At 48.6% G+C, this 25,029-nt stretch overlaps 1 protein-coding gene across 12 annotated transcripts; it reads left to right on the top strand.

Annotated features, from left to right (window-relative positions):
• Positions 1-1,572: 1,572 nt before the first annotated feature.
• LOC101939621 (zinc finger protein 239-like) lies at positions 1,573-23,609 on the top strand. 12 transcript variants are annotated; one of them, XM_065569950.1, is made up of 7 exons: positions 1,573-2,377; positions 3,171-5,930; positions 9,545-9,762; positions 12,733-12,815; positions 15,817-15,943; positions 19,953-20,057; positions 20,466-23,609. In XM_065569950.1, exons 4-7 carry the CDS (start codon positions 12,792-12,794, stop codon positions 21,629-21,631), a joined length of 1,422 nt encoding a protein of 473 aa, XP_065426022.1. In that variant the 5' UTR covers positions 1,573-2,377; positions 3,171-5,930; positions 9,545-9,762; positions 12,733-12,791; the 3' UTR covers positions 21,632-23,609. The 12 variants fall into 12 exon arrangements, with proteins under 12 accessions (XP_065426022.1, XP_065426024.1, XP_065426019.1 ...); XM_065569952.1 differs by lacking the exons at positions 3,171-5,930; positions 9,545-9,762 and having other exon boundaries at positions 1,573-1,817; positions 2,308-2,377; XM_065569947.1 differs by lacking the exons at positions 9,545-9,762; positions 12,733-12,815 and having other exon boundaries at positions 1,573-1,817; positions 2,308-2,377; positions 3,171-3,493.
• Positions 23,610-25,029: the final 1,420 nt, after the last annotated feature.

Here is a 25,029-nt window from a genome sequence, read left to right as displayed (position 1 = left end):
CACGTCCTATGCTGCTGCAAGCCCCATGCCAGAGCCTGGCAGCTACGCCACAACGCTGTCCAGGACCGTCTAGTGAAGGCCATCAACCCACGTCTGGGAGAGATCACTGTCAACCGCGCCGTCCCCGGCACCGACAGCCCCCTGCGCCCGGACATCGTTGTCACGGACGAGGTGGGGAAAAAGATCATCCTGGTCGACGTAACGATTCCGTTCGAGAACAGGACCCCGGCCTTCCGCGAAGGCCGAGCCCGCAAGCTCGAAAAATACGCCCCCCTGGCTGACACCCTGCGGACTAAGGGCTACGAGGTGCACGTCGACGCTCTGCTCGTTGGGGCCCTGGGTGCCTGGGACCCGTGTAACGAACGCGTGCTGAGGACCTGTGGGGTGGGCCGTCATTACGCGCGGCTCATGAGACGCCTAATGGTCTCGGACACTATCCGCTGGTCCCGGGACATCTACATCGAGCACATCACCGGCCACCGCCAATACCGAGAGTGAGCCGGGGAGACCTCGTGCACCCACACACACCCCCTGCTGGACCCTATCCCCTGAGCCCTAAACCCACCAAACCTAGCTGAATCCCGCCACGTGAGGGTCACCCCATCCCCATTACCCAGTCCGCTTACTTATACTCATGACTGTCTCTACTTCCCGTATGGGTGTTAGACCCTCACCGCTTATCGACTGTTTCCTGATCCCGCCCACCGATTACCCACCCCTCATTGGGGACATTGCAGTCTGTATATACTATGTGTGCTGCCCAGCCCCAAAACACCAACATACCCCTATACTCTGTATGTTACCCCCAATGACCAATAACTAACGCTTCAAATCTTCTGTATCGTTTATTTTTTTCTAAATATTCTCTAATAAAATTTAAAAACTCCTTATTGGCCCTACCTCTGCTGGCCTTAGATTTCTCCTCCTGTCCCTTCACTGACAGCTCAGATGAGGTGGCCGAGTAGTTAAGGTGATGCTGCTAATCCATTGTGCTCTGCACATGTGGGCTCAAATTTCATCAGCGGCCTTCCGTCTTCTCCCTTCCTTTACAAACAACCATCTTCCCCCTTCGGTACAATCACAGACCAAACCATGTTGCTTCCTGCAAACAAAAACCATCTCAAGAACTCAGAACCCCCCGGCTTAAAATAAAATGTCTAAATACCAGATTTCTAAAAGAATTCTCTAGTCCTGGTTTTCTTAGTTTTTATCTCAAAAGGCGACATCCTCATCATCATCCCCTCCCCAATCTCCCTCCTTCAGTCCCATCACCCCCCATCCCCGTCTGCCCCCATCTCCCCCCTCGGTCTGGTCGCCCCCATCTTCCCCCTCGTCCCATGTCCCCCCATCTCCCCCTTCCCACTGGTCCCGTCTCCCCGCATCTCTCCCGTCCCCCCGGGCTGGGGGCTCTGAGCTCGTTCCCTGCAGCCTCGGCCAAGGCTGCCCCTCCCCCCGGGCAGGGCGGGGCTAATGACGGGCCCCGCCCCCAGCGCAGACCCCGGGGGAGGGGCAGGCCCCGCGTGGGGCGGGGACACGCTTGGGGCGGACACGCTCCTGCCGGGGGGAGGGGCCGGGGCCGGGCCTGGTTCGCCCCCTGCCCGGGAGGGCCCCGCGCTCCCCGCGGCCGGAGCGGGGGGGAGGGGGATAAGGGGCGGGGCTGTGGAGAACCCCGCCCCCAACGGGGGAACAGCACCGCCTCCCAGCCCCGCGCGCGCGCCGCGCTCCAACGGCCCTAACGGCCGCAACCGTCACGTGTCTCCTCCCACCTCGCGGCGCCCCACGGGGTGCGTCACTTCCGAGCCGGGGTGGGGGAGCCGGTAAGAGCCGAGCTGGGAGGGGCGCCCGGCCTGCGCCCGAGACCTTGCCCCCACCGGCCAGGCCGGAAGCTGGGGCGGGGGGTCCCGGTGCGGCCTCCGTAGCGATGGGGGGGGTTGAACTGTCGGGGGTTGGGAAACTCCCGGGGGAGAAAAGTGTGTGTGTGTGAGAGAGAGCGAGTGTGGGTCTGGGTGTCTGGGTCTGTATGTGGGTTTACTTAACTCCTGCTCCTCCCCCCAACCCTGATTTTGCCCCTCAGCCCCTCTCCTAACCCGGCCTCCAGCTGCTTCACCCCCCCCCCCACTCCATTTCCGCCCCCGGCTCAGACTCTGGCCACCCCTTGCTCTTTGTGTGTGTCTGTGTGTCTGCTTAACTCCTGCTCCTCCCCCTCAGCCCCTCTCCTAACCCTGCGTCCAGCTGCTTGACCCCCCTAACGAGTCAATTTCCGCCCCCCCCCCCGCTCCGATTTTCCCCTTTTTGCCCTGGCAATAGCAACCACAGACTCTGATGGCAAGGAAGGGCAGGGGCTTCAGCAGATGTTACTGAGCATGCTCAGTGCCGGGTAAGTAGGAGAGCACTTTACTACACTACACCTGGCCCGTCACCTGTCACTTTCGGGGCGGGAGGGGAGCTCAGGGCCCGAGGGGGAGCTGGTAAGAACCGAGCAGGGGACTGGGCTGGGCCCCCCTACCGAGACCCCCCCCCCCCAGCCCTTGGCCAGTCCGGAAGCTGGGGCAGGGCGGTGGGTCCCAGTGCAGCCTCTGTAGTGATGGGGGACAGAGGGAGGGTTGAACAGTCTCTGGGGGGCCGGGAAATCCCTGGGGGAGTGTGTCTCTGTGTGTGTCTGTGTCTCTGTGTGTGTCTCTGTGTGTTGCACCTGCCCATCCCCCACTGCTGCCCCCTTCCCTGTTCCAGGGTCCTTCCAGCTCTCCCTCCCTGGCCCCCTTCAAACTGCCCCCATGTGAATGGGAGGGGGGGAACCGTCACTGTGTGTGTTGGACAGTCCCATAAAATCCCTCAAACTGCCCCCTTCCCTCATTTCATAGCCACAGAAAATCCCCCCTCCCCCCGGTCTGGGGGTTTGTCTTTCATGTTATCAAATGCGGAGTTTGTGACCCATTTTTCTCACAACTCTCAAAGATGGATATAAAATATCCTAAAATCCCCCCCCCCCCCGGCCACTTTCTCTCTCGTTGTCTATTTCTACTTGAATGGGCCCTAAGTGTTGTGCCCTGTCTCTCTAATGATAAAACACGAACCACAGCTTAGATTTACCCCTTTGCTCTGATTCTTCAGCGTGACTAGACATTTATTGCAAATGTTGCCTCTTTTCTCTCTGTTCATTTATCAAATAGTGTTGGTGTCATGGAGTTCCTGGGCGATGCTCTGGCACTGCTTCTATGAAGCCAGACAGCACTCTGGTGAAGTCTTCTCTCTCAGAGCAGACTGTCTCCAGGGCAAGAAGCTCACACGCCTTCCACCTTCCTGGGTCTGACCTCAGATCATTCAGCATCCTCTGCCCCACCGTGCGTTTCCCATAGCAAGTCCACCCAGGCGGGGTCCTGGGGAAGCCAGAGAGTCCTGCACGCACTCCCACTTCGCAGTCAGACGTGACTCTCAGCTAGCCGGGAAAACAGAGGTTTATTAGATGATAGGAACACGGCCTAAAACAGAGCTGGTAGGTACAGAGAACAGGACCCCGCAGCCGGGTCCATTTTGCGGGGCAGTGAGCCAGACAACCACGTCTGCACCTCACTCCACATCCCCAGCCAGCCCCAAACTGACTCACCTGCCAGCCCCTCCTCCTCTGGGCTTTGTCTCTTTCCCGGGCCAGGAGGTCACCTGATCTCTTTGTTCTCCAACACCTTTAGCTATCACCTTGCAGGGGGGAAGGGCCCAGGCCATTTATGTGCACTGACCCTTGGCTCTGCAACAATTACACCCCCTTATTCCACCACCTAGAGACTTAAGAAATACATAGGGGAAACTGAGGCACCCCTACAGTATTCAGAGGAAACATTAAGAACAGTCCCACTTCGTCACAGTTGGGAAATACGCTCAGATTTTACCTGTGATCAACAACTGATATATGCTGTGGAGTGTAGGTTTTTTGGGGTTGGGTTGTTTTTTTTCCCTGAATTGCCTGACATTATGTTGTGGTGGGGATTTTTCTGTATGCTATATCTTTATACGTATATATTGCATAACAACCTAGAAATGTAGGGCTGAACAGGGCCTCAAGCTGTCATCAAGTCCAGCTCTCTCTGCCGAGGCAGGACCCAGTATATGTAGATTATCTCTGACAGAGGTTTGTCCTACCTGTTCTTAAAAACTTCCAGGGAAAGAGACTCCACAGCCACCCTTGTAAGACTATTCCAGAGCTGAACTACCTGAGCTCTGGGGACCCCACACAGATTTTAGTGGTGAGCAGCTCTGGAGAGAGGAGACCCCAGTGAGTGGGCAGCTGGGTAAATAGACTAAAGTTGGGAGGAGAAACATTGACGTGTCCAAGGTCACCCAGGCTGTCCGTGACAGAAATAGATCCCAGTTCTAGGGCTGTTTTGGGTACTGAAGGTCTCGGCCACGCTGGTGTTTTAGGCATTGGTGCAAACCCTTAGTATAGACAAAATTTACACTAGTGCACTCTGTCCCCGTTTGAAGGCTTGGGGTGGGGGGAACAGTGCAGCTGGTAACGGAGGGGCAGCAGTGAGGTATGAGCCAGGAGCACAGCCCCACAGGACTGGACACCGACTTCTCCTGACCCAGGACACCCACCCCCAGCTGTGTGCAGGGACTGCGGCTGAGCTGCCCTGCCAAGACAGCCTGTGCATCCATGGACAAACCACCGCTTCCTGCACCTAATACAGTGGGGTCTGGGGACTTCTCCAAGCTGCGGGTGACGGGGCTCTGGAGTTACCGGGATCTGTTCCTGGCTCTGTCACTGACCTGCTTGGTGACCTGGGGGAAGTCACAGCCCCTCTGTGTTTTCCTCCTACCCACTGTCTACTTGGATTGTGATCTCTTTGGGGCAAGGACTGTCCCTCTCTCTCTCTGTGCAGTGCCCAGCACAATGGCGGTGCTGATTTCAGTCAGGTTCTCTCCCATGCGCAGCACGATGGGGCCCTGATCTCCATCAGTGTCTGTGCAACGCAAGGCACAGTTTATAGACTCACAGACTTTAAGGCCAGAAGGGACCATCATGATCATCTAGTCTGAGCTCCTGCCCATCGCAGGCCAGAGAACCTTCCTCACCCACTCCTGTAACAGACCCCCTAACCTCTGGCTGAGTAATGAAGTCCTCAAATCATGATTTCAGGGGATAAAAGTGTGTGTCTGTGTATCTCTGTGTGTTGCACCTACCCATCCCCTACTGCTGCCCCCTTCCCTGCTCCAGGGACCTTCCCCCTCCAAACTGCCCTCCCCCGGCCTCCCTGCGGCCGTGTGAGGGGGGGGAACCGTCACTGTCTGTGTGTGTTGGACAGTCACAAAATCCCTTCACACTGCCCCTCCCCCTCCCCTCATTTCATACCCAGAGAAATTCCTCCCCCCCCCCCCCATCTGGGGGTTTGTCTCTCCTGTTACCAAATGCGCAGTGTGTGACCCGTTTTCCCCACAACTCTCATAGATGGATATAAAATATCCTAAAATCTCCCCCTCCCTCCCTGCCACTTTCTCTCTTGTTCTCTAGTTCCACTTGAATGGGCCCTGAGTTTTGGGCCCTGTCTCTCTAATGATAAAACACAAACAACATCTCAGATTTACCCCTTTTCTCCGCTTCTTCAGCGTGACTAGGCATTTATTACAAATCTTGCCTCTTTTCTCTCTGTTCATTTATCAAATACTGATGGGAAATACACTCAGATTTTACCTCTGATCAACAACTGACGTATGCTGTGGAGTGTAGGGGTTTTTTTTGGGGTGGGGGGGGGAGGGTTGGTTTTTTTTCCTGATTTGCCTGACGTTGTGGTGGGAATTTTTCTGTATGTTGTGTTTTTATACCTATATATTGCATAGCATCTTAGACATGTAGGGCTGCTCAGGATCTCAAGCTGTCATCAAGTCCATCTCTCTCTGCGGAGGCAGGACCCAGTATACGTAGATTATCTCTGACAGAGGTTTGTCCTACCTGTTCTTAAAAACTCCCAGGGAAGCGACTCCAGCAACTAGGGATTTATCCAATGAAGTAGGTGACTTTGAGCCAGACACTGAAAGATCCTTGTGCCTTAGTTTCCACATTGGCCACAGGAGGTTACTAGTACTCCCTTCCCAGACTCCTGGGGGCAGCCAGGGATAATTTAGTGGTTTATGGGAATTAGAAGAGGAAAATTCATTAAGAACGATGATATTTGTGTGTTTATTATTAAATCCCCAGACACCCACCAATCCCCGTCCTCCTTCCGATGAGCTATAAATAGCTATGATCCTATAGTGAGTTTCTTCCTCTCCCCACTTTCTATAGCAGCGCTTTTAAGAACAGGCCAGGGAAACATGCAAATACTTTCAACCAAATTCCAGAAGCCGCTGAGCATGCACAAGTTAAAACGAAAACAAGGTTCCATCTCTCCAAGGACCTGGCCCCTAGTTCAAAATTATAGACCCTCCGCAGAAATCTGAAACGGCCACTTCATAACTGATAGAATGTTATTGATCTATTGACTTCTGGGAATTACCAATAAAAGAAAGAACCCAGTGAAGTTGATACCATGAGGGAAAGATCTCGTGTGTCTTTACAAATTGGTATAATCTAATCTGGAACTTTATACAGTAAAATGCCTTATTCATAGCCCTATGGCGATTGCCTGTATCCTGTAGGGACCTTAATTCTACCCAGTCCCAACTGCTTCTGTCCCCCACCATACCCCAAAACTTTTTCACCCCTGGAACTATCAGCTGTCAGTCTTCCCTTGCTGCTACCCCTTCCTGACTGGCAGAGAAGCTCTAGCCCCTTCTCTTTGCCTCTGAAAGTTGCCTTTCCCAGGGCTTTGCTGCCTGTGTGAATGGCAGATAGGGATGGGGAGCCATCACTTTCTGTGTATTTATTGAACATTCATCTAGTCCCTGACACCTTCATTTATGCAGCGGTACATTTATTGTAATTATTTATTTTTTAAAAAAGCAAAAACGTCAAAGATCAGGTCTGCAGCCTACAAAACCCTCCATGTCCTTAAACAGCAGTATGTTGGGCCCTGCCAGAGTATCAAGTTCAGCAAAATTCAAACCTCCAAAAACTAGGAAATAGAGAGCTAATGTGCCCACCAATGCAACCTTAACTCTGCCCCTGGAGGTGGCAACAGCCACTGGGCATTATCTGGCAGCACTCCAGCTGCACTCACTGTGTTAGGTCTAGCTTTACTGAAAGGTAGAGGCATTAGTTGGAGCAACTTGGTGGAGGTGTGATTGTGATATAAGAAGATCTGGGTCTGAGTCTCCATGTGTGCGATGAAAGGAAAGAGGTGCATGTGTACTTTGAGCTTCCAGTCTGTATCTGCACTGAGCTGTGCATGTTGTCAGGTGGAAACGGGACTGTTTGCCATGAGAATGGTCAGCAGTGAGATGGGATGTGAGAGCAGTCTGTGTGCTTAACGATGGGTAAGTGAATGTAGAACGTTAGCTGGAACTTCTGTGAGTAAGGATGAAAGAGTTGTAAAAAGGAGTGAAGAGGTGTTCAGTTGACAAGTGTGCGGCTGTTTCTGGGGAGCAGGCCCAATATCTGAGTTTAGAACAGGTGTCAGTAGCTCCTGTACAGTGCAGCTCACCTAAAACCAAATTCCGTCTTAGCAAAGATAAAGTGCTTTATTGTGTGCCCTGGTTGACATTTTCCCTAGTACTTTAGTGATAGGCACGATCTCAAATAGCTGGGTGCACATAGGTGCGTTGTAGGAGTAAAGAAAGGGTCATTGCTCACATGGGTCAGAATTAGGATTACATTGGTGTGTACCTTATCTCTGCATTTCCTGACTATTACAAGTTTGAGTTTTGCTGACCCCTCTTCTGGAGGGGCACCAGACAGCTCCGGGCAACCTTAAATCCTGCGTTCATAAAGTTTTTTGTAAGTGAATTTCCTCGCTTTTTGCACAGAGCGATCTTGGCAGGAGGAGTTAGCAGCCCTATAGGCAGTTGTGGGTCTCACACAAGTTTGCAATCGGAGGCACAGAGAAGTGCAATGAGTTACCCAAGGTCGCCCAACAGGTCTGTGGCAAAGCCAGGTATAGTCCTAGCCCAGTGCTCTCTCCATGTAGGTGCTGGGTGATTGTGAAGTGTTGCTCTCCTCTCCTGTACTTTTTTCATTACGGTGGAATGGGAATAATGGTCATGCTTTCAAATGTTTCTCTCCTTCCCCACCTCCTCCTTCTGCCACCATTTCCATCTCGGCCTCCCCTTCTTTCAAGTGTTTGTCATGAGCAGTTGGTAACAGAGCCAGCGAGAGAAATCTCTGACCTGGTCTGTGCCCCAGCTGGGCCTTCTGCTCCTGGTCTAGCCATGTCCTAGCGCTGCCCCTCCTCCAAACAGGCCCCCTCCCCGATACACTGTGGCCTGCCCCTCCACCCCATACATGTGTAACATGTACCTTTAAACTATTCATATTTTGGATTTCAGATCATTAAATTTGTTACCTTCAGCTCCCCCCTATAAGTTTCAGTTGTTTGGTGGTGCTCTGATAGTTTTCCATTGACAGTTTAGGAGGGAGCAAGGCTGGTCACTTGAGCGTTGCGTTACCTTGCGTGCTGACTAGTGAGAAGTGACGACTCCCTCTTGGGTGGATGGGCCGATCCCGGGGCCGGTTACCTCTCGGTGATTGATTTTCCATTCCAAGTTCATAAAGTAGATTTTCAATATAAATGCTTTGTTCCTTACATATGACCCGTACGTTGATCTCTCGGTCTTTGAGTCTTGACCAGCTATGAGCTTTCTGTAGACAGCTCACATGACCATCCTCCAAGAGATGTGTTTGGTGTGATGGGTTTGTCAGGTCTCAGATGAGAGCTGCTGGCAAAGACCAAGTGACCCTTTGCCAAGGGATCTCTGTGTCACTGTCTGACCCCCGTAGGCCAGGGAGAGGACGACTTTCTTCCAATGGCCTTCAGGACAGGCTGAATTCACTGCAGTGCCCCATATCCCCTCTCCATTTCCCTTCTCGGTGTGCTGGGACGCTGCTCCACAGGCCATCCCTTATCTACTCCATGTGCCAGGCTGCTGGCAGCCCCCACTGAGAGGCCATCCAGCCCATCAACCTGGTGCCCAACTGCTGGGCCTCCACTCAGTGAAGGCCAGAGCCCCGCATGCTGCCAACCCTCTGTTTGGGGCTGGAGATGCTCCACAGACTGTTCCCAGGGTTGCCCCAGTCTGAATAGAGTAGGTCTCTCCTGTTAACTCCTGCTCCAGTCCTGGCATGGTTTGCAGGTGTGGAGGAGCTGGGCCAGTCCAGACTAAAGAAGTTTAACCCCTTCTGTGCCAGCGTGGGGTTTATATAGCCCTTCACAGGCACCCAGGCCCAGGGAATGGCCCCCTATCAGCCCTATGCCTGATGTGGTGGAGTGACCCACTGGCAGCATTGCCTTTGAGGGTGCTGCTCCCTCCTGCTCCCACTCCCTCCCCTCCCCCTTTACTCCCACCACAGTGCCTGTTACCTTGACTTCCTGAGGGGTGACCCCTAGAAGGTGTGTTTTGTTATATCTTTCCCACCCCCACGGATCCGTTGTGCACCCTCTGTCACTCATCTCTGTCTCAGGAGACAAGGCGGGTAATGGGACGCAGGTGATGCTATGCTGGAGATCCATCATCACTACAGGAGTGGCAGTCTTGACCCTCCTTGAAGGTTGCCGGGAAGCTGACGTGCACTGGCGGAGAACTGGGGCTTGACTGAGTCCATGGACCATTTGGCCCACACTGTGTCACTGTAAAGCCTGCTCTGCATTGCTGCCAATTGCTGCTGGTTGCGTTGTGCCCGTAAGTCTCTGTAACGCTGCCTTCAGTGACTCGAAGGCATAAGCACCAGCCTCAGGCAGACTGGTAAGAAGCAGGGAACAAACCCCAAATTGGTTGTGAGGTCTATATGTAGATTTCACCAACCAAGTATCCAGTGTAAACGCTTCAGGCACTGTAACAGCAGTAACATGGAATCACAGACAGTTCCCTTGGGTCATCCCATATATCTCACCACACAGGTGAGCTCACCTTTGTGACAGATGGTCCCTTACTCCAGGGGTTCTCAACCTTTTTCTTTCTGAGGCCCCCCCAACATACTATAAAAACTCCATGGCCCATGTGGGCCACAATACTGGCTTTCTGCATCCAAAAGCCAGGGCTGGTGTTAGGGGGTAGCAAGCAGGGCAACTGCCTGGGGCCCCATGCCACAGGGGCACCCACAAAGCTACATTGCTTAGGCTTTGGCTTTAGTTCCTGGTAGTGGGGCTCAGGGGCCCTGGACTTCAGCCCCATCCGCTGGGACTTCAGTTTTCTGCCCTGGGTCTTGGCAAGTCTAATGCTGGCCTTGCTTGGCAGCCCCCATGATAACTGCTCGTGGCCCCCCAGGGGGCTCCAGACCCCTGGTTGAGAACCACTGCCTTACACCACGAATCACAGCAATGTTCAGGTTACTGCCAGTCCCAAAGGATCAGTCACTTCATTAGGTCAATTGAATCTTAGATCTCCCACAAAGACAACACTTGGAGCCAGTCCTGTCAAAAACCTCTATTGAGATTTATTTCAAAGAAAATGAGAATTGTTTACAAAGTTAAAGCAGATGGAGACGAGTTACAATCTTAAATTTCAAAAGGCAATGGAAGCTTAATAAGCAAGCTCTACATATTCTTTAGGACTAACCCAGGATAAGGAGCTGAGAATCTCTTCCTTATGCCTAGAAACTTTGCCCCCGCCCAGAGTGCAAGCAGCATACAGATAATCGGTTCCTTCAGCATGGGGTTTTTTATCCTCTTTCTGCCATGTGCTGTGAGCTGCAAACTCAGCTAATGAGAGGTCAAGAGCACAACAACAGACTTGTGTCTTCTTTAACGTCCCATAATGGTCTGGTATTGATGGATCTTTCCTGCCAGGCAGGGTGTAATGCATTCTGTTGCCAATCAGCACTTCCCCTAGGTAAAGTCTCTCCCCTGTCTGGTGATGTAAATAGCCACAGAGGCTCACAATGCAACTAGTCAGATATGAACCCAGGCAGCAACTCAATAAAGCATTCAATAAAGTCTAAACACATTCTTGTCATTCTAATACCTGTTTTAACAATACTAACACTGGGGAGTTAGACTGATTCCAGCTATGCGTTTGTCCGTGTTCAGTTAAGACATGGGGGCTTTTACAAGAGCGAACACCTCATCTGCCAGTGTCACAGGCAGGATGGGCAGGGATGGTGTCTCTGGCCTCAGTTTGCCAGAAGCTGGGAAAGGGTGACAGGGGATGGATCACTTGATGATTCCCTGTTCTCTTCATTCCCTCTGAAGCACCTGGCATTGGCCATTCAGCTAGATGGACCATTGGTCTGACGCAGTGGGCCATTCTTATGTTCACAGTCTCTATCAGGAGTATCTACTCATCTGGACTCATTGGGGAGCCACAGAAAGAAACAAGGTGTGCTGAGACAAGGAGGCCCAGTCTCAGAGCCCCCAGGGTCATGCTTGCCAAAAGCTAAAACTAGGCCCAGCCCGTGAAAGGGGGCACTCCCAGGAGAGACTGTATAAAGGCTGGAGCATCAAGCAACTTAATAAACCTGAGACAGCTGCCTTGGGACAATGACAGGGAGAATCCCCCAAAGTGACTCCTTTGATTCTGCTCTTCTCTGGCCTTTGGTTCATAGAATCATAGAACTGGAAGAGACCTCAAGTGGTCATCTAGTCCTGTCCCCTGCACGGAAGGCAGGACTAAGTATTATCTAGGTAATCCCTGAGAGGTGTTTGTTCAGCCTGCTCTTAAAAATCCCCAATGATGGAGATTCCACAACCTCCCTAGGCAATTTATTCCATTGCTTAACCGCCCTAACAGGAAGTTTTTTCTAATGTCAGACCTAAACCTCCCTTTCTGCAATTTAAGCCCATTGCTTTTTGTGCTATCCTCAGGGGTTAAGAAGAACAATTTTTCTCCCTCCTCCTTCTAACAACCTTTTATGTACTTGAAAACTGTGATCATGTCCCTTCTCAGTCTTCTCTTCTCCAGACTAAACAAACACAATTTTTTCAATCTTCCCTCATAGGTCATGTTTTCTAGACCTTTCATCATTTTTGTTGCTCTTCTCTGGACTCTCTCCAATTTGTCCACATCTTTCCTGAAATATGGCGCCCAGAACTGGACACATTTCTCCAGTTGAGGCCTAATCAACGTGGAGCAGAGCAGAAGAATTACTTCTCGTGTCTTGCTTACAATACTCCTGCTAATACATCCCAGAATGATGTTTGCTTTTTTTGCAACAGTGTCACTCTGTTGACTCGTATTTAGCTTGTGATCCACTGTGACCCCCCAGATCCCTTTCCACAGTACTCCTTCCTAGGCAGTCATTTCCCATTTTGTATGTGTACAACTGCTTGTTCCTTCCTAAGTGAAGTACTTTGGATTTGTCCTTATTGAATTTCATCCTATATACTTCAGACCATTTCTCCAGTTTGTCCAGATCATTTTGAATTTTAATCTTATTCTCCAAAGCACTTGCAATTCCTCCCAGCTTGGTATCCTTCGCAAACTTGATAAGTGTAACAGAGAGACTCTGCTACTGGGAGGGTTTCACCATGTGTCAGAGGGTTACACCCTGGTGGGAGGAGGCTAGGCATGTACTGGAATAAGGTCACTCTGTGCTTCGCAGTGTGGCAGAACCTAGAATGTCCATTAGCAGGGAAAAATCTGGGGGGAATCGGCTTGTGGAGTGGACAAAATCCCCATCTGAATTCTCTCACATTGCCCTTCTCTCCCTGGCAGGCTACAGAATAACGTCCACATTTCGCTCCAGATCATTCCCTCCTCCCAGGGGGAAGGAAATGGCTGCAATGGAGCTGGCTCAGGTAAGGGATTATCAGGGAGCTGGTGATGGATGGGTTCTGCTTGGAGGGAGAGGAGCAGTAAAGGCATAGGAGGGTGGGAGCTGCTAGAGGTGGTGGGAGATAGGAACTATCTAGGGTGGAGAAAGGGAGAGGACAGGATGTGACAAACTGGCTGAGACTTGTGTAATCTAGGGTGTAATGGGTTGTCACCCCGGTGTGCAGTCTGGGGGGCTTCTGGGAACCGCTGTGCCCTCTAACTCTGAAGCTGGGCTGGCCCTTCTCACACTGCTTTGCTGGAGATTCAGCCAGCCTCTCTAGGCCTTTTTATCACCCAACACGACAACAGGTGGCGCCATACACTCAGTTAAGCTACCTGAGTGCTTTACCTAAGCCACTCAAGGACAGATAGAAAACAACAACCAATTTCCCAGCGATAAGTGATAGCAAATAGATCAAAGTAGATTACTTGGCAAATAACCAGAAACTCAAACTGAGCCTCGCATACTAGATAAGAGGTGGGTAAACTATGGCCTGCAGGCCACATCCAGCCCGCAGGACCCTCCTGCCCGGCCCCTGAGCTCCTGGTCCAGGGGGCTAGCCCCTGGTCCCTCCCCTCCAGTTGGATAGAGGGCAGGGGAGTTCGGGGTGGTGGTCAGGAGGTGGGGGTGTGGATAGGGGTCAGGGAGGTCAGCAGGGCCACTCAGAGGGCGGAGCAAGTGGGGCATTTTGCCCCAGGCCCTGCAGGACCCCCCACAAGACTATAGTATTCTATAGTATTGCAACTTATTTTTATGGAAGGGGCCCTCGAAATTGCTTTGCCCCAGGCCTCCTGAATCCTAACCGGCCCTCCATACAATTTCCAAAACCCGATGCAACGCTGAGGCCAAAACTTTTTCCCGCCCCTTTACTAGCTGCATAGAATTTGAATTAGCAGTTTCTCACCCTGACTGATGATTGAAGCAGTCCACCAGCACATCCCCCAGTTCGGTTTTTGTTCCTCAGGTGCTTCCAGGAGTTCTCTTGTCTGGGGAATGAGGCCAAGAGATGATGTCACATCCCACCTTATGTAGCTTTTCCATATGGCGGGAACCCTTTGTTCCAAACTCAGTTCCCAGTCCCCTTTGTGGAAAAATACAGGTACCAAAATGGAGTTCATTGTCATGTGGTCTGGTCACATGCCCTAGCATGCCCTGCTGTAGCCATGACTCATAGGCTGGCTGGAACATTCACAGGAAGGCTAAGCTCTTCCACGGTCCATTGTCTTTGTTGATGAGCCATCAGCATTGTCTGGCTTCTTCACTGTTGTACCTGAAAGGCTCGTTGTGGGTGTTACCCAGAGTAAGCACATTTGAAATACAGATACATAGTCAATATCCATAATTTCAGATACAAACATGATCCATGCACACAAAAAGGATAATCCTATTCAGGAAATTATAACTTTTCCAGTGACCCTGCACATGACGTATCTTGCACAAAATACCTCATAATTATGTCCTAATCATATTATAATCCTACCACTATGGTGAATATGGGGTGCAGTGTGAGATAGGTCTTAATTTCAAGGCACAGGAGTTGGGAATGGAACTTCCCCTCTTTGTGGAACAGGAAATAACCCCCCAGCCAGGGCTGGGAAAACTTCCCAGACTCCCAGTGCTGGAGCCTGAATCTACTGACACTTTATTAGTTACCACCACCCCCAATCTTTGTGGCAACTGCAAACTTTATCAGTGATGATTTTATATTCTCTTCTAGGTCATTGATAAGAATGTGAAATATCACAGGGCCAAGAACCAATCCTTGCGGGAACCTGATAGAAAGAAATCCACTCGACCATGGTTCCCCATTTACAATCCCAGTTTTTAATCTATTTAATGTATGCCATGTGTGTTTTGTATCTTTCTAGTTTTCTAGTCAAAATATTGTGCTGAACCAAGTCATATGCCTTACAGAAGTCTAGGTATATTACATCAGTACTATTAGCTGTGACCAAACTTGGATCTCATCCAATAAGGATATCCAGTTAGTTTGATAGGATCTACTGTGTCTAAACCTTTGTTAATGGGTACTAATTATATTAGCCCCCCTTTAATTCTTTATTAATGAAATCCAGTATCGGCTGCTCCATTCTCTTGCCCAGTATCAATTTTAGACTAACACCCTTGTAATGAGATAGGTCATCTCTTTTACACTTTTTAGATATTAGCACAGCATTAGCTTTATTCCTGTCTTATGGAATTTCCCCAGTGTTCCAAGTCCTAATTAAAATCAACATTAACCGTCCATCACGCTCCTCCACCAGCTCTTTCAAAACTCTTGTTATCTGGACCCACTGATTTAAACACATCTAACTTTAATAGATGGTGTTTAACGTCCTTGTGAGTTACTGTTGGAATGGAAAGACTGTCGGCGTCAACATCTTATGATAAGAGTTAGATCATCTGTTTTTTTCTCCAAATCCAGGAGAGAGATATTTATTGAACACTTTTACCTCTTCTTCATTATTTTTGATAATTCTACCATTTCCATCTAATAATTTACCACTACCATTGTTAGGTTTAATGTTGTACTTAATATACTTTTAAAAATTTCCTTCTTATTTTCATTGATTGATCATTGATTTCTGATAGCTTCCCTTACCAATTTTCTACAATTCTGACCTTCTAACTTATATTCTTTACTATTGACTTCCCCTTTCTTCCATATATTTTATTTGGAGAGTGTTGGGATTCCTAGTAGGGAGCCACCAGCAGGGTCCAGAGACAGCCCCATCTCCTATATCAAGCTCTGGCTAGTAGGTATGTGATAAATGTGAAAACCCTGCCTCCGTCTGTCAGCTGGGAAACACAAAGGTTCTCTGTTCCTACCCTCTGATGCCTCCTGGCTGCTCTAGGCAAGGTGGGGTGGGACTCTGTTAACATGTGCCTCCCAGAGCTTCCATTTACCTGGTGCTGCTGTTCCGTGAATAGTGGGGTTGTGACTGGGGCAGCAGGTACTGAGTGTTGAACTCTTGCTCTTTCAGAGGCCGGTGACTTTCGAGGAGGTGGCTGTGTATTTCACCAGGGAAGAGTGGGCTCTGCTGCATCCCACTCAGAGAGCCTTCTACAGGGATGTCATGCAGGAGAACTATGAGAATGTGATCTCGCTGGGTAAGGATTCCCGTCCCCTCAGTTATTAGATGCTGTGGGGTCTCTAAAGAACCTGAGTAGTAATAACTATATACCTTTACTCATGATACAAGTTTTGACAAGTTTCCTAGCCCCCCCCCCTTTTTTTTTGCCTTATCTCCCACCCACTAGTATAATTTTTGGACATGTGCCTTTTTGGTGTTATCTGTCATTTTAAAATTGCATTTAATGTATCGTTATTGGATACATTAATATCTACATTAATAACTGTAACTTTCATGCCTTTTCCACATTTTAAGAGGAAACTACGCTGCCTGTAGAATTCTAAATTAAGTAAATAGTGTAGGACTCATGCATGGCTTGTGTGACAATCAGATGAGCTCCTCTTTTGATAGGAGAGCGTATAATGTTGCCATTCAGGACCCCATAGGTGAAGGAAGAAGAGAGCTGTGGGAGGGGAGGAGAATGGGGGGGGGGTAGATAATTCTGGGGTGCCAGGACATGGGGAGGGTGTGTATAGGATTAGAGCTAAGAAGCAGCAGGGAGGGATGAGGTAGTGAGAGACGAGAAGGGAACACTAAGAAGTTCCCAAGGTGCCGGGAGCTGGTGCTGGCTGAGAGTAATGGGATGAAGGGGAGGGGAGTGTGTAGGAAGGGCACCCAGGAAGTGGGCTGGGTGCGTCAGTGGGAGGGAGGAGAGGTTTGGGGATGTAGAGCTTGGGGGATCCCAGACCTTTAACCCCGAATCCCTATCCAAGCCTTGTTGCTTTAGAGCCTACACTCCAGTTTTATTTCTGTGCAGTTTCAGTTAATTGTACGTTTCCCCCCCAAATATTATTATTTTAACTCTTGACCTCCCTCTTCCACTCATTACCCCTCTCCCCATATAACCTCCCCATCTCTATGCACAGCGACCCTGGCCAACCATCCTGAGTCCTTGTTGCATTCCTCCCTCCCATACCAGGGCTCCTACCCAGGCACAAATGGGGACTTGGTTGATGATGTCACAGGGTGGTAGTGTAGCCTGTACACTTTTTACACCTATAAGATTACGTGTTGGGGTACAACTTGTCCTTGTAGATGGCTACTCAAAGTTAATGGAGGAGATGAAATTTGGTGAAACACACAGAACTTGATTTAATACAGACAGTTATAATTGAAATCATAGGCAAAAATCAATACACATAACGATTAGATTAAAGTAAGTACAGTAAAGAGGGTCTTGCACTCTGCGTACTTACAAATTATGGACACCATTGGAAACAAAGATGGAGGGGCAAGGGCGACCATCTGAAGGGAGGCCCTGCTTCAGTTTACACTGTCTCGGGGACCCGACAAAATGAAAAAATGGTAACTAGGAGAGGTATTTTATCCGCTTTCTTAGGGTAATAGGATGGCTATATACCATATCTGCTCCTTTACTCTGATTACAATAATTTCAATAGGTGCCCCAAAACATATGTGGCCTTTCGGAAGTCCATAATTATGCATCAAGCATTAATACTCATGATTTACATCACTTATTTATTAATAATACATATGAATCCGGTCCAACTGCTGAGATACTTCATAGCAACCTAATTGCTGAAGCCCGCCCCAAACTTCCTGCTTTCAGAATCCTGTAGTGTACTGTACCTGTTTGCGGTTCCTCGTTAGTCTCTCAAAATGGGGGTGCAAAATATTTTACCTGGGATTCTCTCCTTAGGCCTATTCAGGTAAATTCCAGACTTCAGCATAACTACTCCCACAGAGCCTCAACCTAATAGAAGACCCTTTATTGTAGCAAGCTTAGGCTATGTCTACACTACTGCGGTAAGTCAACCTATGTACCTTAGGTAGAGTTACCGCAGGGTCTACTTACCTTACTCTTCTCGTCAGGGTAGAGTACAGGGTTCGACTGCAGAGACATCTGTAGTCGATTTGGTGGGTTTTTACTAGACCGCTACATCGACCACCAGTGGATCGATCTCAGAGCTTTAATCCCAGCTGTAGTGTAGTCCCTGCCCTTAATAACCCATTTATCTATGTTCACCTCCTTGCCCCTCCACGCATGTTCCAAGCTAATAAGTAATACTTTGAGAATGACATTTTACCACTAGCAAGTATAAAATTGCCCACAAGACATGAGACTAGGTCATAGATCATAAAATCAGGTCGGGGTCAGCAGGAGTGAGAGTTTGGAGAGAGTCTTGTCCCCTCTCTCCCCATCTGCAGCAGCCACAAGCTGTTTTCCCTCCACGGTCCTTGGATCTTTGAGCCTGTCCCTCCTAGGTTTCATGGCCCAGTTCTTGTTTCTTACATTCTCCTTTTCTGGAAGTATTAGAGGCTGTTGCTCCTGAATTTTAGGGTTTAATTTCCCAGCCTTCTCCACACACTGGGGGAGTTTAATTCTCCCTCCGATTACACCTGAGTCACTAGATTTCTTAATGCCCCAAAAAGTGCTTTTGCGATGTCACAGTTCTGGGATAGCTAAGCCTTTGACCTGCCTCCGCAGTGTGCTCAAGGAATGCGCTCTCCTGTATCATGCCTCTAGCCAGCCCCTCTCTATGGGTGGGGACCCACATGCCTCTCCTTCTTGACTAAGGTGTGAGGATTGCAGCTTGTCCTCCACTGTGTTCACTGGAATAAGCTCCAGCTCCTGTGCTTTGCTCTCTCTCCAAGGGATGTGAGCTGTGTGTGTGTGTGTGTGTGTGTGTGTGTGAGATAGAGGTGGGAATTTTGGTGATACTTGTATGATGCCAATACACACCTCTGTTTCCCTCCGTGATTGGTATTGCTATGATTATAAAGAGCAAGAGACATGAGGTGTTTTGTCACGTAGCTGTCATGGGGTGATATGAATGGGTTATTAAGGACTGGCTGGGACCAGCCTACATCAATGGAATACCTGACAGAGACAACGGAATAATTATTACCTGTCCATGGGAGGATATCTGCTTGGCTGAGTGAAGCATACATGGACTCGTTATGTTTTTGGGAGTAGGAAGAACTGGGCTCGCAGACACAGGAAGCTCTGCCGGAGCGAAGACAAATGGACAGTCACAGTGAAAGGAAACCAAAGCGTTTTCTACAGCAGCAGGGTTCAAGGGCATTGGCCAGTACGGACTATATTGTCTTCTTTGCTTCTCTGTCATTGTACTGAAATTTAACTAACGAATTCTAACATATTGTAATATAATTTTCTAACCAATATATCCCAGTACCCTAATTAACTTACACCTAGCAAAATTAATTATACAGCAGACAGAAACAATTAGAGAACCAGACTGATTGACAATGTAAAAGCGGTGGCCATAAAGATAAAACAATACGGAAATGAGGGTTTCACAACCATTGATAAGTGATTTCTTGCCAGACAGGATGCTATCAAACTAAGTTTTCTTTAAGCATCTTAAGGTCTGTTTCTTTATCTGGTGGTGATGGGCGCTATCGGGACAGGATTGTCTTCCTAACAGCCCTTAGTTCAGTGTGACTGGTTTGGGAGGTGAGGACGTGACCGGTCGCTTCCCAGCTTATGGCTGCCCCTGCTGCTTAGCCAAAGGCCTTAGCCTGAGAACAAGGCCTCAGACTATGCTAGTGAGAGAAGGCCCAGACACAGGCGGACTGTGATTTTGATTCTTTGTTTTTATACCCCTGTAACTAGCTAAGTGATAAAAATACACTTAAGTTCTTAAAGTACAGGCTTTACAGGCAGGCCTGAATATCTCTATTCTAACAGTGGGTTCTACCCCTTCCCCCATTCTGTGTCCCTCTTGTCTATTTAGATTGTAAATTCTTCAGGGCATGGGCCATCTACTATTCTGGGTTTGTACTTTGCCTAGCACAATGGGTACCCACTGTTAGTTGGTCCTGAGGCACTAAGGTAATGCATATGATTTATTATAATAATAACTCTCCTGCCACTTTCAGCTAAGGAAGCTGGCCTTGGGATGTTACTGCTTAAAAATCAGCTGGGGTTAAAACCATGGAATATTCTTTGTGCCAAGTATTCCACAAATTCCACTGACCTCCCTTGTTTTCTTTGCCTGTAGTAGGGTTTCCAGTTTCCAAACCTGATGTGATCTCGCAGCTGGAACGAGGGGAAGAGCCATGGATCCTGGACCTCCAGGGCTCTGAGGAAGAAATGCTCCTGAGAGGTGAGAAATTTGTTAAACCACTCAACAACTGTTTGGGAATGCAAGAAGCATTTGGGATGCCCTACAAAGACTCTGTGAGCTCTCCAAGTTTAGGATTGTTCCCTGCAGATGTGGAATCATTATGGCAGATGTCACTCATGGCTTCCTTCCTATTCTGACTGACAACTGGCAGCAGATCCCTCCCCAATCTCACTTTTCCCTGAGTTTTCTGGTGAGATGCGGACCAAAACTGATCCCTTCCTCTCTCCTCTTTGGAAGGCTTTGGGGAAAATCAGCTCCTGATAGGTTTGATCTCTCCCACACATATTTTCGGTTGTTCATCCCTTTTTCCATTCCTCTCTCTGAGATTTCCTTTCTTTCTGGTGCAGGGAGTGACCGATGTCTGGATTCTTTTTGTCTCCCATTAAGGTGATGGGATGGTGAGTGAGAATGAGGAGAAACCCCAGCAGGAAGATGCTGAGCAAGTAGAACCACATGGGACGTTATCAGGAAGATCCAAAGGGAATGTTTCCGGGAGTTGTGCACTCCGAGAAAAAGCAAAAGCCTGTGAGAGTCAGGAGAGGCCAGAGGAAAACTTCAGTAACCACTCAGACCTTATAATACATGACAGAATCAACTTGGAAGAGACACGCTACACATGCCATGAGTACGGAAAAAGCTTCAATGGGAACTCTGCCCTTATCACACATCAGAGAATCTACATGGGCGAGAAACCTTATGGATGCTCTGAGTGTGGGAAACGCTTCATTGATACTTCAACCCTCATCTCACATCAGCGAATCCACACAGGAGAAGTGCCTCACACATGCTCTGAGTGCGGGAAACGCTTCAATCGGATCTCACACCTTATCAGACATCGTAGAATCCACACAGGAGAGATGCCCTACACATGCTCTGAGTGCGGGAAAAGCTTCAGTCGGCGCTCAGACCTTTTCAGACATCAGAGAATCCACACAGGAGAGAAGCCCTACACATGCTCTGAGTGCGGGAAAAGCTTCAATCAGAGCTTTGTCCTGAGCGTACACAGGAGAATCCACACAGGAGAGAGGCCCTACACATGCTCTGAGTGCAGTAAAAGCTTCAGTCAGAGCTCACACCTTTTCAGACATCAGAGAATCCACACAGGAGAGAGGCCGTACACATGCTCTGAGTGCGGGAAATGCTTCAGTCGGAGCTCACACCTCATCTCACATAGGAGAATCCACACAGGAGAGAGGCCCTACACATGCTACGAGTGTGGGAAAAGCTTCAGGCTGAGCTCAGACCTTATCATACATAGGAGAATCCACAGAGGTGAGAAACCGTATGGGTGCTCTGAGTGCGGGAAATGCTTCAGTCGGAGCTCACACCTCATCTCACATAGGAGAATCCACACAGGAGAGACGCCCTATACATGCTCTGAGTGCGGGAAAAGCTTCAGTCAGAGCTCTGTCCTGAGCGTACACAGGAGAATCCACACAGGAGAGACGCCCTACACATGCTCTGAGTGCGGGAAAAGCTTCAGTCAGCGTTCAAACCTTATCAAACATCAGAGAATCCACATGGGCAAGAACTGTAATAAATCCTTTGACTAGGGCTGGCCAAAGATTTTTTTTTTTTTTAAATCACATTTGCTAATTCCCACATAGTGATTTTTGCACCATATTCACCGTGGTCTTTCAGTTCCACCAGATGAGTTGCCTGCTTCTGCCTTTTGCAGCTCACCTTCTTTGGGGTCAGTCCTGTGATCTTTTCTATCAACTGCTTTCCTTTTGAGTTGTAGGAGTGTGTGTCCCTCCAGCTGGAATGTTCATCAGCTCCAGGTGGGAGAGAGAGGTTTGATCCCAACAAGCTGAAGCAAAAACTACCTGTGCCTGACATCCACTAGGACTGTACATGGCGTTGGCTGCTCAAGTTAGTGATCTTGGTGTAAAAAGACAATTCTAGCTGTAGCGCAGATGCAGCCCAGGTGCAGTGGTTGGCATTAGCTTTCCCCTTGACCTGACCTAAACAAACCCTGAACATCACGGTTATACTGTTTCCCCATTTCAAAGCAATTGTTAGTCTTCAGGTTCCCCCTTTGGGAACAAATTGTTTCATTCCCAGTTGCTCTGATGTTGCTTCAGGTTGTGCTGCAGAGCAGATACTTTTACTACTATTTTTATCACTCAATATTTTTAACTATAGCAAAGAGCAGGAACAGGGCAGGGATAGGGGAAAATGTTATTTCACCCTCTGTAACAACAGAAGAAGATAGGGTAAGTCAGAGAGATTTCCTTATTCCCCATCACCATCCCAATCCCCCCTGTTGTTCAATTGGTTAGGTCAATATTTTTTCTAAAGGGCTGGGAAGAGGATTCCCTAGTAAATGACTTGGAACTACGCAAAATGCCCATACATTGGGCTCCCAAAGCAGTTGTGGGACGGGCTCTGCAGGAAGTCGATCCTGAAGATATCACCTTCCTAATCAGGTGCATGTTGCCTATTATTTGGGAAAGGCAATCCCTATCTAGGTAAAGATGGGGAAAATGGAAGGGACATTTCTCTTCAGCTCACCCCTGGGAGATGCTGCAAATGTGTAGAAAATGAAATCCATGTTGAATGTGATATAGCTGCAGAAAGATACCTATTTTTAATAGGCACCTGACATTTGGTGTCTTACACGGATTCTAAGCAGCACCTGAATTTAATCCCCAATTTAAATCTGTGCCACCAGATTAAAGAAATAAAAGGGCATCTTTGGGGGCGTTATACCTCACTATCGCTACTGATATGTTGTGTGGTAGGTGAAGAATTCTACGCTAGAGAAGTGTAAAATTACTCCAAGTAAGGTCAAAGATTTGACCAGAACTCAGGTAGAAATTGCAGGTACTGGTGGTTGATTTTCACACCAGAGATGGAAGCTATGCTGACCTGTGGCCCAGGAAAACTATTTTTAGAACCCTGCTCCCTTGTTAAGTGGTACTGGTCACACTCCTAACGGATGCCATAATTAAATTGGGAATAACCATCCTTTACCATTTGGATCCAAAGTTTCATGAAGCACAGAGAGAAACAGCTGATTCCTTCAGAGCCATTCTATGCCTATGGGTCTGAATCTGGCTACCTTGTTGGACAAAAGCACTTCCATGCTGGGCAAATGATGGTAGCCAATGAGGGAATGTATCAGATTCCAAGTTCAGACTGCAGGATTCATGATTGCTAAGTCCAGAGTCTGTGGTTTGGTCTCTTGGATTTGCTATTAAGTCTAGTGCATTTGTATCACTTCTCCTGCTGCTGCTACTTTGAAGGATTAGAAAGTGTGAAAATAGAGCACAGGTGGTTTTTCTCATGATGCAGCCTTCCCACGTAGTGGGAGACCCCTTCCACCCATTCTTCTGGGAGAAGTCCCAGGGAGAAATGAATTCACAGAAATGGAAGGCTCCTAGGTTATTGTAGAATGTGACTTCACACAAAGCTCAGTGGGTGGAAATGGGAATTAAGAGAAAACTGCCCTATCGGTTTATATTTTGTAATCGTTGGATAAGTTGTTACCAGCAACAATGAAATTAAACATGAAGTTAATTAGTGTCACGGAAGAGGCTGATGATGTGATAACTTTCAGTGTTACAATATAATTCAGGTTTTCTAATTCTCTCCCTGCTGCCTCCTACAACATCGGAAATGGTGGCTAATCCTGAAATTAAAACATCACTCCAAAGGAATTAGAGTAGGGGAATATGTGAGAGAAATAGCATGTACGAGAATAGAGACCCAGTATAGACGGTAATTATTTCTATTTAAAATGGAATTTATTATGATAAATTTTAAAATAAATCTTCCCTTAAGAGGAAAATTACTTGAGACAGGATTTGTAACCATTCACCCAGTTAGAGGGTAACAGCCACAGAGTTCTCCAGGTCTCTTGTTTGCAAAGCAAAGATGTCACATCAGGCAGGAGATGTCAAAATCTAAAATGGTGATGGATATGTGATGGTAGCTTTTCTGAGTTGGGGTTTGGTTTGGTTTGGTTTCTTAATTTAATTTAAATTTTGTAACCAGTTATTTTTATAGGTGCTGAGGCCCCTTTTCCTTAGGCCTGGCTCTGGAAACCTCCCCAAAACTGGCCTTGTGTTTCTTTCATGTTTGATATCTTTGGGGTTCACACATCCACACTACATGTGGTTCACAGCAAGAGATACTTTGAGAAAGCTGCTGGGTTAAGCGGGCCTTTTCCAAACTGACATTGGCCCAAAGTCTGCCTCAATTCAGCTGGATTGGGACACATCTGTATCAAAGGAGTGGTTCACACGTGATTTGCCCAGAGACCTCGGGGGAGGTGTCGTAAGATAGGATAAGTAGGAATCCACAACAATAAAATTAAAGGTAGGGGTGACAGACCTTCACCTTGCAGGTCAACAAGCCTGTTCTGTTCATTCCCTCTGATGCATCTGGCACTGGTCACTCTCAGGCAGCACGCTGGGCTAGATTGACCATTGGTCTGACCCAGTATGACCAGTCTTGCGTTCTTCTGTAAGCCATCTATGGCCTTGTCTACATTGGCAAGTTTCTGCCCAGTAAAGCTGCTTTCTGCAGTGTAACTCCCGAGGTGTACACACTGCCAAGCCACTTACTGTACAGAAACTGAGCAGTTGCAGCGCTGTAAAAAAAAAAAAAAAAAAAAAAACACTGCGACGAGAGGTGTACAGCTTCCAGCGCCCGGGCTACAGCGCCGCGGTGCCAGTGTAGACACCCTGGTCGATTACAGTGCTGCGATTGGCCTCTGGGAGGTGTCCCACAATCCCTGCTCTCGCCTCTCTGGTCATCATTTTGAACTCTACTGCACTGCCCTCAGGTGACCAACCATGAACCCCCGCCCCCTTAAATTCCTTGGGAATTTTGAAAGTCCCCTTCCTGTTTGCTTGGTGATGCATGCAGTGGTCTCAGCGCATCTTTCCAGGTGACCATGCCTGCTCCATGCACCAAGCGATCCCTTGCTTGGAGCAATGTTGAA

Source organism: Chrysemys picta, chromosome 16 (assembly GCF_011386835.1).
Source record: "Chrysemys picta bellii isolate R12L10 chromosome 16, ASM1138683v2, whole genome shotgun sequence".
In the NCBI taxonomy this organism is placed as follows: domain Eukaryota; kingdom Metazoa; phylum Chordata; order Testudines; family Emydidae; genus Chrysemys; species Chrysemys picta.
This window is presented reverse-complemented; position numbering and strand designations above follow the sequence as displayed.